Source organism: Hemicordylus capensis, chromosome 1 (assembly GCF_027244095.1).
Source record: "Hemicordylus capensis ecotype Gifberg chromosome 1, rHemCap1.1.pri, whole genome shotgun sequence".
Lineage (NCBI taxonomy): Eukaryota > Metazoa > Chordata > Lepidosauria > Squamata > Cordylidae > Hemicordylus > Hemicordylus capensis.
In genome coordinates, this window is record NC_069657.1 from 194,175,017 (window position 1) to 194,189,631 (window position 14,615).

Consider the following 14,615-nt stretch of genomic DNA (forward strand, 5'->3'; position numbering starts at 1 on the left):
CCTGCAGTAGAATGAGGATGATTATACCACCACCAAAAGCCTGAGTAACAAAACTGCAGCTTTCTCTGTCTCTAGCGAGTTGGATGATCACTTGCAGGGCTCTGAGGGTAGGTCGCTTCTTTTACGATTCAAAACACTAAATCTTTTTTCTTTCTTTTTTAACCCACCCAGAAGGATCCACTCTGAGCACAAAGGGAGGCCGACCAAGCCGGGACACTTCGGAGCCTTTAAATGGGTTTGTAATAAGCACCATTCAAAGCGAAGGGCAAGAACTGAACAGAACCCGATGGAGCAGCACGGCAGCGGCGGCGGGGCGGGGGGGAACGTAAACCTTGCGTGCTTCCAGCTGGCTGACACTCCTGGAAGCCAATCAGGGGGCGACTCTCGAAGTACCTTGTGACAGGCGAGGCGGCCCTTTCCCTCCCAGTGCTTTGTAGGCAAAGCCTCCAGGGAGGGCCGTGTCACGCTGGAGGACTGGGCGGGGACAGCCTGGCTTGGCTGCTGCTACTGCTGAAGGAGGGGTTTGTAGAGGCATCAGCAGCGGTGGTTGGCGCTGCTCCAGGATCGAGGCATATTAGCCCGGCGCGCGCGCGCATAGACACACGCGGTCCAGCATCTTTCGCAGCAGCAGCAGCCGCCGCCGCCGCCGCCGCCAGAAGAGGAGGAGGAGGAACGGGGGAGAGGAAGCCCGAGCCAGACAAAGCAAAGATGGCAGGGATCCTCGCCTGGTTCTGGAATGAGAGGTTCTGGCTGCCCCCCAATGTCACCTGGGCGGATCTGAAGAACACTGAGGAAGCCACCTTCCCTCAGACGGAGGAACTCTATCTAGCCTTCCCGCTGGCCTTCTGCATTTTCATGATCCGCATGGTCTTCGAAAGGTGAGACTAGGCGAAGTCTTTCTCTCCATCCCTCTTGCCGCCCCCAGTGGAAGGTTTTGCTCTTCCCGTTCAAATAACTGCCAACCCGCTTGGTATCTCTCTCGTCTGTGGAGGTCTTTTTTTTTTTTTTGGCGGGGGGCAAAGAGGGCTCGGAGCTTATAACCCATGATTGAACCTTATGGGATTGTGGGGTGACAGATTAAACTTCTCTGAAGAGCAAAGGGGGGGAAATGTGGCTTCCTGAAAGCAGCCTTGGTCGATCTAGTTCGTTCGTGGGTTTTGGAGACTGTAATACAATTCATGTATGCACAAAGAGAAGGCTTTCCTCATTTTGCTAGAGAGGCTTCTGGGTTAGCTTTTCGACTACCTTATTTTCCTTCCGTCCATCCTTCTCCCAACTGGTGCTATCGGGGCAGGCGACTTTGTAATGTACAGTGCGACTGCATACTGGTATTCACCTGGCAGCCTTGCTAGTATCTGATGGGTGGTGTCTGACTCAATCAAACTTCCTTTGAATTGCCTCATTGCTTCCTTTCTTAAAAAAAAGATTAGGGTTCGATCAAGCCTGTAGGGAACCTAGGCCCTTCTACTTTAAAGCCCTGATGTCTAGCATCACGGTTATCCAGTAAGACACTCTGCACATTCTCAGGGATAGTTGGACTCTAGTTCACATTTTCTAAACCTGAGCTGCAGCATTCAGAATAAGTTGTGGTCTTAGTGTGCTCAAACTATGTCCTAAATAATTCCCAAGGCATCATTCTGTGTAGAACATCTGAGTGAAAATGTCCTGTGTCTTTTTTTTTTTTTAAGGGTAACTTGCATAATGACAGAGCTTGTAGTGCTTGGACAAAAGGAAGATAGGATCATTACACAAAACAAAATAGTCAGATGCTCTTGATGTTCTTGATCAGATGTCTTAATTAGAAGGAAGAGAGAACAGCTTGGATGAGGCACTGACTCTGGTGTTTGCCTCTGCCCCACCTTGCTCCAGGTGTGTCATCTGTGGGGCTGCTGCTGCTACAAAGAGCAGGCTGGGCCAAGTGTTCTCATCCTTGTGGCTCTCAGCTGTGGGGCGAGCTGCCTGGGGCCTCAGAAGACCTTCCTTGCATTTTCCCTTCACGAAGCCAGCACAAGAGTTTGACTTCATGAGTCCTGGTCCTGGTTTTTATTAAACAGAGGAGCTGTGGTTGGTCGGTCTGAGGAGATTTGTCTGGGAGAGCAGAAAAGTGGGGATGGTGTGGGGGCAGCAATATCACAGGCAGCGGGCAGAGGGAGGTGTGGTGGTGGAAGTTGGGTAGGCCATTACAGGGGAAAACAGTCCAGGCAATTGAGGCCTGTTCCTTTTCCAGCTCTCCTCCCAACCCTGTGGCCCCAGGGAGCTCTGAGAACACTCCTTCGAGGATTAGGGTGCTGCTGTTGAATGCCAGATCAGTTAACGCTAAAACATCTCTCATCCACGATTTGATTGTGGATGAGCATGCTGACCTGGTATGTGTGACTGAGACCTGGTTGGATGAGCTGGGTGGGGTTGGTCTCTCTCAGCTCTGTCCTCCAGGTTCCCTGATCATGCAGCAGCCCCACCTGGAGGGTCGGGGAGGGGATGTTGCAGCCATCTATCGAGAGAGCTTTCCTATTTCCAGGTGCCCAGTCAGGCAATCTCAGAATTTTGAGTGTTTGTCCCTGAGGGTGGGCCTCCGAGATAGGCTGGGGATTCTGCTGGTGTACCGACCACCCCACTGCTCTTCAGTCTCCCTACCTGAGCTGGTGGGGGTAGTCTTGGAGGTGGCCTTGGGTTCCCCCAAACTTATTGTCTTGGGGGATTTCAATGTCCATGCTGAGCCCCCTCCCCCCCAGTAGGTGCAGTTCAGGATCTTTCACACAACGCATAATCCACTTGTGGAATTCTCTGCCACAAGATGTAGTGACAGCCAACAACCTGGATGGCTTTAAAAGGGGCTTGGATAACTTCATGGAGGAGAAGTCTATCAGCAGTTGGAGGGCTATAGGCCACCTCCAGTCTCAAAGGCAGGATGCCTCGGAGTACCAGTTGCAGGGGAGTAACAGCAGGAGAGAAGGCATGCCCTCAACTCCTGCTATAGGCTTCCAGTGGCATCTGTTGGGCCACTGTGTGAAACAGGATGCTGGACTAGATGGGCCTTGGGCCTGATCCAGCAGGGCTGTTCTTACGTTCTTAAGTTCTAATGGCCTCCATGGGCCTGTCTAAGCTGGTTTTGGGCTGTACCCACATGGCAGGACATACTTTGGATCTGGTTTTTGCCGACTGGGGAATAAATGATCTGGAGGTGGGGGAGTTTGAAATATCTCCCTTGTCATGGACAGATCATCTGGTGGGCTTAGTTTGACTGCTTCGTCTGTCCTCTGCAGGGGTGGTGGACCAATTAGAATGGAGCCAGCGTGGTGTAGTGGCTAGAGTGCTGGACTAGGACTGGGGAGACCTGAGTTCAAATCCCCATTCAGCCATGATACTAGCTGGGTGACTCTGGGCCAGTCACTTCTCTCTCAGCCTAACCTACTTCACAGGGTTGTTGTGAGGAGAAACCTAAGTATGTAGTACACCGCTCTGGGCTCCTTGGAGCAGGGGCGTAACTATAATAGGGCAAGGGGAGACAGTTGTCTCGGGGCCCACTGCCTTGGGGGGCCCCAGAGGCAAGTCACATGACTGACTCCCCCAGGGGCGTAACGAGGTTGGAGTGGGCCCCGAGAAAATTTTTTAAAATGGGCCCCTCGCTGATACACACACACTCACTTCACATGTGACTTGCCTCTGGGGGGCCCCTCGAGGCTTGGGGGCCCCCAGGCAGCCGTCTCCCCTTGCCTAATGGTTGTTACGCCCCTGGACTCCCCCAGCCATGCATCCACCTGGGCTTCTTTCAGTTGTATTCATCCTCTGAAACTGATGTGAGTGTTAAGACCTGGAGCTACCAGAACAGCATATCTTTCTCTAGTACCATTAAATGACTTGCATCGTCCACAATTTACAAAACCTTTAAAAAAATAATGTAGGATGATGTTCTATTCAGGAGAGGAGAGCTGGTCTTGTGGTAGCAAGCATGACTTGTCCCCTTAGCTAAGCAGGGTCTGCCCTGGTTGCATCTGAATGGGAGACTTGATGTCTGAGCACTGCAAGATATTCCCCTCAGGGGATGCTGCTGCTCTGGGAAGAGCAGAAGGTTCCAAGTTCCCTCCCTGGCAGCATCTCCAAGATAGGGCTGAGAGAGATTCCTGCCTGCAACCTTGGAGAAGCCCCTGCCAGTCTGTGAAGACAATACTGAGCTAGCTAGACCAATGGTCTGACTCAGTATATGGCAGTTTCCTATGTTCCTATGTTCCTGTTGTGGCACATATGTGAGATAGATAGATAAATTTTACTATGCTTTTTGTTACCACTATTCAGCCTCATTTAAGATTTCTTTACTTCATGAGCTGAGCTTCAGTGAGGTGGGGGTGCCATTTTAAAATCTTGTCTCTGGGCCCACTACAACCTTGCCACGCCCCTGCCTTGGAGGAAAAGCGGGACAAAAATGTAATAATAATAATAAATAATAATAATAAAGTTCCGCCCCCAGAGGCTTATGGATCTGCTTAGTTTCCAGACGGCACTCAGGGAGTTTCCAGTGTCCAGAGCTGGTGACCCTGTCGAGGCCCTGGTGAATCTCTGGAATGGAGAGACAGCCCAGGCTGTTGACACGGTTGCTCCTAAACGTCCTCTCCGGCTTGGTGGAGCCCGTTTGGCTCCTTGGTTTTCCTCGGAGCTTAGGGCAATAAAACAATTTGGGCAATGGCTGAAACTACGCTGGAGGAAGAGTTGTGACGAATCTGACCAAACATGGGCTAGAGCCCATTTTAGGAACTACTCCGTGGTGGCGGCGGCAAAGAAATGCTTTTTATCCACCTCCATTGCAACTGCTCAGTGCAGACCAGTGGAGCTGTTTCATGTAGCAAATACATTGCTGCACACATCCCCCCAGGTAATTGGGGAGGAATCATCTACAGCCCATTGTGATCAATTTGTGTGTCACTTTGCAGACAAAGTTGCTCTCATCTGTGCTGATTTGGACTCCAGAGTTTTGGCAGTTTTGGCAGACGTGCCTCTGGTACCATCTGGTCCTATTGTGTTGGATTCTTTTCAGTTGGTGCAGCCTGAGCATGTGGATAAGATCCTGGGCAGTGTGAGGGTGACATTGTGTGCTCTTGACCCTTGCAATTCATGGCTAATAAAAGCAGCCAGGGAGGGTACAGGCAGATGGTTGGAGGTGATAATTAATTCTTCATTAAGGGAGGGCAGGATGCCATCGTGCCTCAAGGAGGCGATGGTAAGACCATTATTTAAAAAGTCCTCCCTTGATCCCTCCAACCCGGACAACTATAGACCTGTCTCTAACCTGCCCTTTTTGGGCAAGGTGATAGAGCGTGTGGTGGCATCCCAGCTGTAGAGGGTCTTGGATGATACGGATTATCTGGACCCTTCTCAATCTGGCTTCCTCCCCGGATATGAGACTGAAACTGCCTTGGTCGTTCTAGTGGATGACCTACGCCGGGGACTGGACAGGAGGATGCGTCCCTGTTGGTTCTGCTGGACCTCTCAGCTGAGTTCGATACCATCAACCATGGTATCCTCCTGGACCACCTCTTGAGTATGGGAATTGGAGGTACTGCATTGGAGTGGCTCCGGTCCTTTCTTGGGGGGAGGATCCAGAAGGTGGTGCTGGGGGACTATTGCTTGGGTCCATGGCCATTGGCCTGTGGGGTCATGCAGGGTTTGGTTTTGTCCCCCATGCTGTTTAATATCTATATTAAACCGCTGGGAGAGGTCACCCGGGGACTTGCACTGAGTTGTCAGCAATATGCAGATGACACTCAGCTCTATCTCTCCTTGTCACCTGATCCTAGGGAGGTGGTGGATGCCCTGAATCAGGGGCTGGAGGCCATGATGGGTTGGATGTGGGCTAATAAACTGAGACTTAATCCGGACAAGACGGAGGTAATGTTGGTCAGTAGGAGAGCCAATCGGGATGAGGAGATTTACTGGTTCAGGATGAGGATGCACTCCCCTTGAAAGAGCAAGTATGCAGCTTGGTGGTGTTACTGGACCCGGCTCTGCTTTTGGAAGTTGGCTAGTGCGCCAGCTGTGTCCCTTTCTCAAGAAGGCAGATCTGGCCATAGTTACCTATGCCTTAGTCACGTCATGGCTGTATTACTGTAACACGCTCTGCATTGGGCTGCCCTTGAAGAATATCTGGAAACTGCAGCTAGTGCAAAATGTGGCAGCTAGGGTTTTATCTGGAGCTGCCCGGTGGGAGCACATCGCACCCATTTTGAAAGAGCTGCACTGGCTACCAGTTTGTTTCCGGGTCCAATTCCAGTTTGTTTCCGGGTCCAAAAATGCTGTTTTTGACCTTTAAAGCATTAACGGTTTGGGCCCGGGACACCTTAGAGACCACCTGCTCCCAAAGGTTGCTGCCCACTTGACGAGGTCATCTGAGGGGGCTCTGCTTCAGGTGCGACAATGAAGGAGGCTCGGTTGTTGTGCATGCAGGATAGGGCCGTCTCTGTTGCTGCCCCCAGATTCTGGAATGCTCTCCCGGTGGCTATTTGCTCCTCGGTCTCCATCACAGTTTTTAGAAAGCGTGTTAAATCTTGGCTTTTTATCCAGGCTTTTATATGATGGTCTCTACTGTTGCTCCTTTGTATTTTGTACAGTTTTTATTATTTTATTTATTTTGTACAGTTTTTACCACTGAGCCCCTGGTGGCGCAGTGGTAAAACTGCCGCCCTGTAACCAGAAGGTTGCAAGTTCGATCCTGACCAAGGGCTCAAGGTTGACTCAGCCTTCCATCCTTCCGAGGTCGGTAAAATGAGTACCCAGAATGTTGGGGGCAATATCCTAAATCATTGTAAACCGCTTAGAGAGCTTCCAGCTGTAGAGCGGTATATAAATGTAAGTGCTATTGCTATTGCTATTGCTATTTATGCTTGTATTTGAAATCTTTTTAATCAGATTTGTTTTATATTTTAGCTTAATATTTTAATTGTCATTTTTATAGTCTTGTTCATAATTTTTGTGTAAACCGCCTTGGGATTGTTTTAATGGAAAATAAACAAATAAATAAATAAATGTTAAGTAAGATGTCTTAGTCTCATTGCTAAGAAACTCTGTTGGTTTACTTGGTCTCTGACATTTGAAAAAAATTTGCTACAGAAAAAAGTGAGGGTTGGGTTGGCAATCTGTTAACTGCTGAAGTGAGGAGTCAGTTTCCCCAAAGTGATATATGCAGGGCACAAATGCAACGGATCAATTTTGTTTTGAAAAGACATGAGTAATACAAATGTCTACTTGCCATAATACGTAACTGAAAACACCAAGAAGACAAGGATTGTAGAATAGAACAATATCGGACCTCTGAAAAGTATAAGCATGCATATGTATCCAGTACTTGGTTTGGGCCCCTTTTGCAGCAATTACTGCCTCAATGCGGTGTGGCATGGATGCTATCAGCCTGTGGCACTGATGAGGTGTTATGGAAGACCAGGATGCTTCATTAGCGGCCTTCAGCAATTCTGCATTGTTTGGTCTCATGTCTCTCATCCTTCTCTTGGCAATGCCCCATAGATTCTCTATGGGGTCAGGTCAGGTGAGTTTGCTGGCCCATCAAGCACAGTACACTGTATACTTTTCGGAGGTCCGATATTGTTCTATTCTACAATCCTTGTCTTCTTGGTTCCATGTAATATTCTAATTTTCTGGGATTGTGGATTTGGGGTTTTCAGGAGCTGTACGCCATGATCATCACAATTATAACAAATTAAGGCTTGACTTATCTCGCTTTGCATGTAATGCGTCTGTCTCATATATCAGTTTCACCTTTTAATTTGCATTACTGAAATTAATGGACTTTTGCATGATATTCTAATTTTCCGAGTTTCACCTGTAGTTTGTTTTTAGGTCCAGATAGTGTATATCTTGTTGCTGAAATACTAACCCTAAGAATTCATGCTTGATAAATGTCAACCATCCAAATGAGTTGAAGGTTTTGTGCAGCAAGAATATCTTTTCATTGGCAATTTGCTTTCCTAGACATTGAAGACCACTGTAGCCTGTCTGCAGGTACTTCCGTGCTAGTCTTTTTCTCCAGTATGGATACTGTTTGTTCCTGAGAATCCAGGAAATGGTCCTGCATTCTCCCTGTATTTTTTCTTTTTAAGGTGCTGTTTTTGTGTGTGTTTGTGTTCTTTAGCAATTTTTAGAGCTTCCACCACACTGGCAACTTTTAGGTGTGAGTCAGTAGTGCTATTGACTCACCTGGTGCAGCAAAATGATGGTGTGTACCCCCCCCCCGTATTACCTTCACTGTCCCCTCACTCTCATCTGCAATGAAGTTCTTGGAGAAACGTCTTACCGTTCCTTCTATATACAATAAAGAGGCTTCGGGGGAGCCTTATCATGTTCACTGCTGCCTGTTCAGTTTTCTTCTTTCTTTTCTTTTTTTAAAAAACACATTCTGCGCACCCTTTCCAATCATAACTTGAAAAAATCCCCCTCTTCAGAGCAGCAGAGAGAAATGGGTGGAATGAGTGCTCTGGCAAGGGGAATTTTTTTCTGGGAGACTGATGGACTGTTTGCAGACCTCTGCCGGCTTGGTAGCCTCAACCACCCGACTTCAAGTTGTGCTTGCTTGAGGCTGATGGCCCAAGGGGGCACGCAGGGCAGGTCTACTTGCCACAGCTGAAGTAGATAATGCTGGTGCTGCTGCCAGCCTTGTCCTGTTTTCTGTCCACGGGTGGTCTTCCTGCTGATACTGGCCCTTCTGGGTGGGTGGCAACTGAATTTTTCACCAGCTCAAAATCCCTACAGGGATCTCCCCCTCCCACCAGCACCACCACCCCTGGAGCTCCTCTGCTTACTTTTGGACGTTGTCTTGAGGGCTGTGACTATGGATGTTCTTCTCAGCACTACTTGTCCGTCATGACAACATGCATCCTCTTTGGAGGACTTGCTGGCAAGTTGCTGTTCTCATGAGTGCTTTCTTACAAAGGGGAAGGATCCATGAGGACCATGACCCACCTGTGAGATGGGATAATAACACACAGTGCTTTAAAAGCAACAACAACAACACACAACCCTCAAACATTTGGGGACTAAGTAATGCACAAGAGCCACAGAATAGGGCTAATGCTAATATAGCGTTAATAAACTCTAAACCTGGTCTTTTATATTCTCTCTCTCACACACAACCTGGTCAGGAGGTGACATTTACTTTGAGTGCCTTCCTTTCCAGTCTACCAAACAAATGTTTTGCTCCCTACAGTTTGCTGGTATTACCTATATGGAATGTAGCAATTCGCTTACTCTTCCCTTGTTCATTCAAATCCTATAATCCTCTCTTGTTCATCACTGATAAAGAACAAATGCATTTTCAATGTGGCATATTCAAACTGAACAACCTGACTTACCTGATTCTCTGCTTATGTTTGCAAGGATGGTCAGGCCAGATATTTTCTTCTGAAGAACATAATCCTTCTTAAATCCAAAGTTTATAGAAAAGAGTGCAACAACTATATTTGAACTTCACATTGTTCATATATATTGCTTTTACAATCAGTAAGCCCTGCTAATACCCCTGCTTACTTGGCAAAGAGGCACCTTTTAACGTGGTGATTCTCTTGATTTAGCAGGGGGAGAGTAACTGGCCCTCTCCACCCCCAGCGCAGTACCTCCATTGACTGTTGCTGGTGTATATCTTAGGTTTCTTTTATGATTATGAGCCCTTTGGGGACAGGGATCCATCTTATTTATTTGTTTGTGCGTTTGTGTAAACCACCCTGAGCCATTTTTGGAAGGGAGATATAGAAATCGCATTAAATAAAATAATAAAATAAAAAATAATTTGATTGCATTGTTTTGTTTTGAATTAAGGGCCAAACTACATGCAGTGCTGCAAGATATGTGACCAGTTTCCTGGGGTGTGTGTATGTGTATTTAATATGGGAAATGCAGACTTGTGGGCTGAAAAGCTGATTGCAGCAGTGATGCTGAGGGAAAGGGCGCTTAATCCCTCTCCTATAGGCCATTTTTTCATGCAGGCATGCGCACGCATGCACACACATACACACACCCAAGTTGCCTGTTTGCCTGTGTGAGATAGAGCTATGAGAATGCATGGATGGGAAAGAGTGGTGGTGTGGGGTGTGATACTTGATTGCAGAAATGGAATGTGGGGAAAGGGTTAAGCCTCCATTCTGCAACAATACAGATGCAATCAAAAATCAAGCCTACATTTCACACTCATACACACACAGACACAGACACACGCAAGTCAATCACATCTCTCCTGTGCTAACTGAATGTGACCCGTGTGTGTGTGCGCATGCGCACACACACACTCTCTCTGTTTTTCTTTTCTAAAACCAAAACAAAATCTGCATTAGGAAATGAAAATTTGAAGCAGAGAAGAGGATGCTTAAATTCTTTCTTGCCCACATCTTGTTCACTCCAACTTTCCAAATCTCCCCTCCCCACCACTGTTGGGTTTTGTGTTCTTAAATCTACATTGTGGACCATGTAGGGGAGAGGGAGAGCTGCCTTGGGAGACCTGTACCAGAAAAGCCTGCCGTATCTGCTAAGGGCTCAAAAACCAGTGGGTGGGTGGGTGGCGGCACATGTGGGCTTCTGGTAGCCAGCAGAGGGAGCTGCTATGTTCTGTCTAAGACTTTATTTTATTTACTGTTGCTTATTTTCTGCCTCTCACTCTTCCTTCATTCCATCGTTGCCTTTCACTCCCTTGTTGCCCTTGGGCATCCCAGTCCTATCGGGAAATCCTGAATGCCCTAAAAGTCCATATCTGGACAATAAAAGACCCAAACTCACCTTTTAAAATTGCTACATTACTTATTCTGTGTAGAGAGTGTGCTTGACTGTGCCCAGAACAAAAAACCTTTGTTTCCATCTTTACCATCTTTTCTATCTGTTTTCCTCTTTGTGTATTTTATGGGTTAGTTCTGAAAGATATTATGCTGGGGTGTTTCATATGGTGCCCTGTGAACAGCAGTAGAGAAGCACAGCAGTTGTTGTTCAGGATGGAAGAACAGTTAGCCGGTGGTGAAACTTCAGCTTGAGTTTTGAATTACCTTGCTCTTGTCTGTCCTGGTCCAAAGTTTAATTAAAACTGCACTTGCCTCTTTAACTTGTTCAGGCAACTATCTTTAAGCAACATGTCTTCATTTTAATAAAAGAAACCTGTAAAACATTTCCACTAGAGTAAGCAGACAGTGCATTACAGTAATGTTACTCAAAGAATTAGAAAAATGGCGATGTCTTAAATACAGATTTCACAAGACTCTTAGAAGTGTGCTGTTAGCAGCACAGTGTATTGGCTTACTGTTTGTGTCACTTGTGTATATGAGAAAATGGAACAGCACTTCCTTGACTGCTTGTGCGTGTGGAGGGTTGGATTTCTGCCAGTTTCCCACGTTTATCGGCAGCCTCCCATGTCTTACCTGCTGATTCTCAGGACTGGCTTTTGCAGATGAGCTATGACACATACATAGCCATTAATCTTTATAGGACCTACTCCTCAGACCACTGACAGCACAATCCTATGCATATCAGCTAAAAAATGAGCACAATTTGTTTTGAAAGGGGTTTACTTGCAGACAAACACATAGAAGGAAACCTTGATATCCGCTGATTCATTATCTGCAGTCGGGTAAAAGACACTTGATCTTGGCATATGTGGGGGAAAAGAAGGGGTGGGAAACACGTCGACTGCATATCCGCAGGTCGGAGGTGCCGGAAATGACTGTAGAGGTATAGCCATGGAATGGAACCCCAGCAAATATCAAGGGCCTCCTGTATAGGATTGCAACCTGTGTAATTTTTTTTTGTCCCTGATATAACACTTGTGCCTTACCTGTGTTAAACAAAACAAGGTTCTAATCTATTTTGGCATAATGTGTAAAGCTTGCAAGACTTTATTAGCAGTACTGCTTTTTCCTTTTGGAAGAAAAATCAGGAAAAACTTCTCTCTTTATGTAAACATGTAAGCTCCTACATTATGGCATCTTTATTACTGTGAAAGGCTGAATATTATAAAATAGATTCCATACGGATTTATTTAAATTATTATTAGTTCCACCACAACAAGCTTACAAATTCAGTTTCAAACAATATAAAACACCAGCAATAAACTTCATAAAAAGAGTAAAACAATTAAGCAAATTAAAAGCAGACCTGCTCTGCATTCAGAAGGTCTTCAATCCGTAGCACCTCCAAGTAGGTCTGGGAAAGACTCCTGCTTGAAACCCTGGAGAGCCTCTGTTAGTTAGTATAGACCAGGGCTGTTCAACTTCGGCCCTCCTGCAGATGTTGGCCTGATTGATTGATTAAGTGCTGTCAAGTCAGTGTCAGCTATTATCGAATACATAGATAGATTCTCTCCAAGATAATCTGTCTTCAGCTTGGCCTTTAAGGTCTCTCAGTGGTGCATTCATTGCTGTCATGATCGAGTCCATCCACCTTGCTGCTGGTCATCCTCTCCTTCTCTCTCCTTCAACTTTCCCCAGCATTATGGATTTCTCAAGGGAGCTGGATCTTCGCATAATATGTCCGAAGTATGATAATTTGAGCCTGGTCATTTGTGCCTCGAGTGAAAATTCTGGATTGATTTGTTCTATGATCCATTTGTTTGTTTTCCTGGCTGTCCATGGTATCCTCAAAAGTCTTCTCCAGCACCAAAGTTCAAAAGTGTCAATGCTTTTTCTATCTTGCTTCTTCAAAAGTCCAGCTTTTGCATCCATACTGTGTCATGGGGAAAACCATTGTCTGAACGATTCTAATCTTTGTAGGTGTAGACATGTCTCACCATCTAAATATCCTTTCCAAGGCCTTCATTGCTACCCTACCAAGTGCTAGTTTGCGGTGTATTTCTTGACTGCTGACTTCTTTACTGTTGACAGTCGATCCTAAAAGGCAGAAGCTTTCTACCACTTCAATGTCTTCATTGTCAATTCTGAGGCTGGTTGCTGTACCTGTTGTCATTAGTTTAGTCTTTACATTTAGTTGTAGTCTCATTTTTTCACGGTGCTCCTTGACTTTCATTACTAGAGCTTGCAGATCATCCACACTCTCAGCTATCAGAGTGGTGTCATCAGTGCAGCGCAGGTTATTGATATTTCTTCCTTCAACTTTAAAACCACACTAATCTTCTTCCAATCCAGCTTCTCTCAGTATGTGTTCAGCATATACACTGAATAAAGGAGGAGAGAGATAAATTATTATTATTATTTATTTACACAGTCAGACAGGTGTTATTGACTGGTTTGTTTTATACAGACATCGAGTCCTTCCCAAGGACCTGGGATGGCTGAATTTTATTGTCAGTGTTGTTGCTGTTATAGATATCGTCGCAGAATATAGGCTGTTCCCAGTAAGGTTGCTTTTTGTAATTGGCTGATGGTGATTTCTGTGGCCCCTATGGTGTTGAGGTGCTCTTCAAGGTCTTTTGGAACTGCACCCAGGGCGCCAGTTACCACTGGGATTATTTTGGTCTTTTTCTGCCACAGCCTTTCAATTTCCATTTGTAGATCTTTGTATTCTGTGATTTTTTTTTCTATTTCTTTTTCTTCTATTCTGCTACCCCCTGGTACTGCTATGTCGATTATTTTAACTTGTTTTTCTTTCTTCTCAACTACAGTTATATCTGGTGTATTGTGTGGCAGATGTTTGTCTGTTTGTAGTCGGAAGTCCCTTAATATTTTTACATCTTCATTTTCTTCAACTTTTTCAATTTTATGGTCCCACCAATGTTTGGCTACAGGTAGCTTGTATTTTTTGCAGATGTTCCAGTGTATCATCCCTGCTACTTTGTCATGCCTTTGTTTGTAGTCAGTCTGTGCGATCTTTTTACAACAGCTGATTAGGTGGTCCACGGTTTCATCTGCTTCTTTACAAAGGCGGCACTTGCTGTTTGTGGTGGATTTTTTGACTTTTGCTATTATTATTATTATTATTATTATTATTATACATTTATATCCCACTCTTCCTCCAAGGAGCCCAGAGCAGGGTACTGCATACTTGAGTTTCTCTTTTCACAACAACCCTGTGAAGTAGGCTAGACTGAGAGAGAAGTGACTGGCCCAGAGTCACCCAGCTAGTATCATGGCTGAATGGGGATTTGAACTCCCTGGTCCTAGTCCAGCACTCTAACCACTACACCACGCTGGCTCTCATAAATAAAGATGTTGGCCTACAACTCTCATAATTCCTGGCTATTGCCCACTGTGGCTGGGGATTTTGGGAGTTGTTGTCCAAAAACATCTGGGAGGCCAAAGTTGAGCAGGCCTGGTATAGAGAGTATTTAGTAGAATGGACTGGTAGTTTGACTTGGTGACCTTGTTCAGATGTTGCATGGAACCAGGATTGTATCATTATTTCACATGACATTCCTTCACCTCACATGCATGTGTCTCCTTTGCATGAAAGGGGAGGATGTACTTCTGTAGAGTCTCATTAACAAACAGCATGAATAAGGAAGTGTGGAATAGTCAATCAGGGGGTCTAAGATCAAAACCATGGTTCGATCAGGAGTGCATACTGGCCAAATAAGACCTCATTAGCTCCTATGGGCATTATAGGAAAAATATAGATGCCACAAATGCACAAGCTTTGCTGTTAAAAACAAAAAGCTAATACAAACTATTACTTTTAGATTTAAGGGAGGC

General features: G+C 45.8%; 1 protein-coding gene across 2 annotated transcripts in view; it reads left to right on the forward strand.

The window, feature by feature from the left end:
• Positions 1–201: 201 nt before the first annotated feature.
• CERS6 (ceramide synthase 6) overlaps positions 202–14,615 on the forward strand; it is a 217,561-nt gene continuing 203,147 nt past the window's right edge. The window contains exon 1 of one of the 2 annotated variants that reach the window (XM_053264786.1): positions 202–878. In XM_053264786.1, the coding sequence (XP_053120761.1) occupies positions 709–878 (170 nt within the window). In that variant the 5' untranslated portion in view covers positions 202–708. The remainder of the gene's footprint in view (positions 879–14,615) is intronic. The other variant, XM_053264797.1, reaches the window with a different exon arrangement.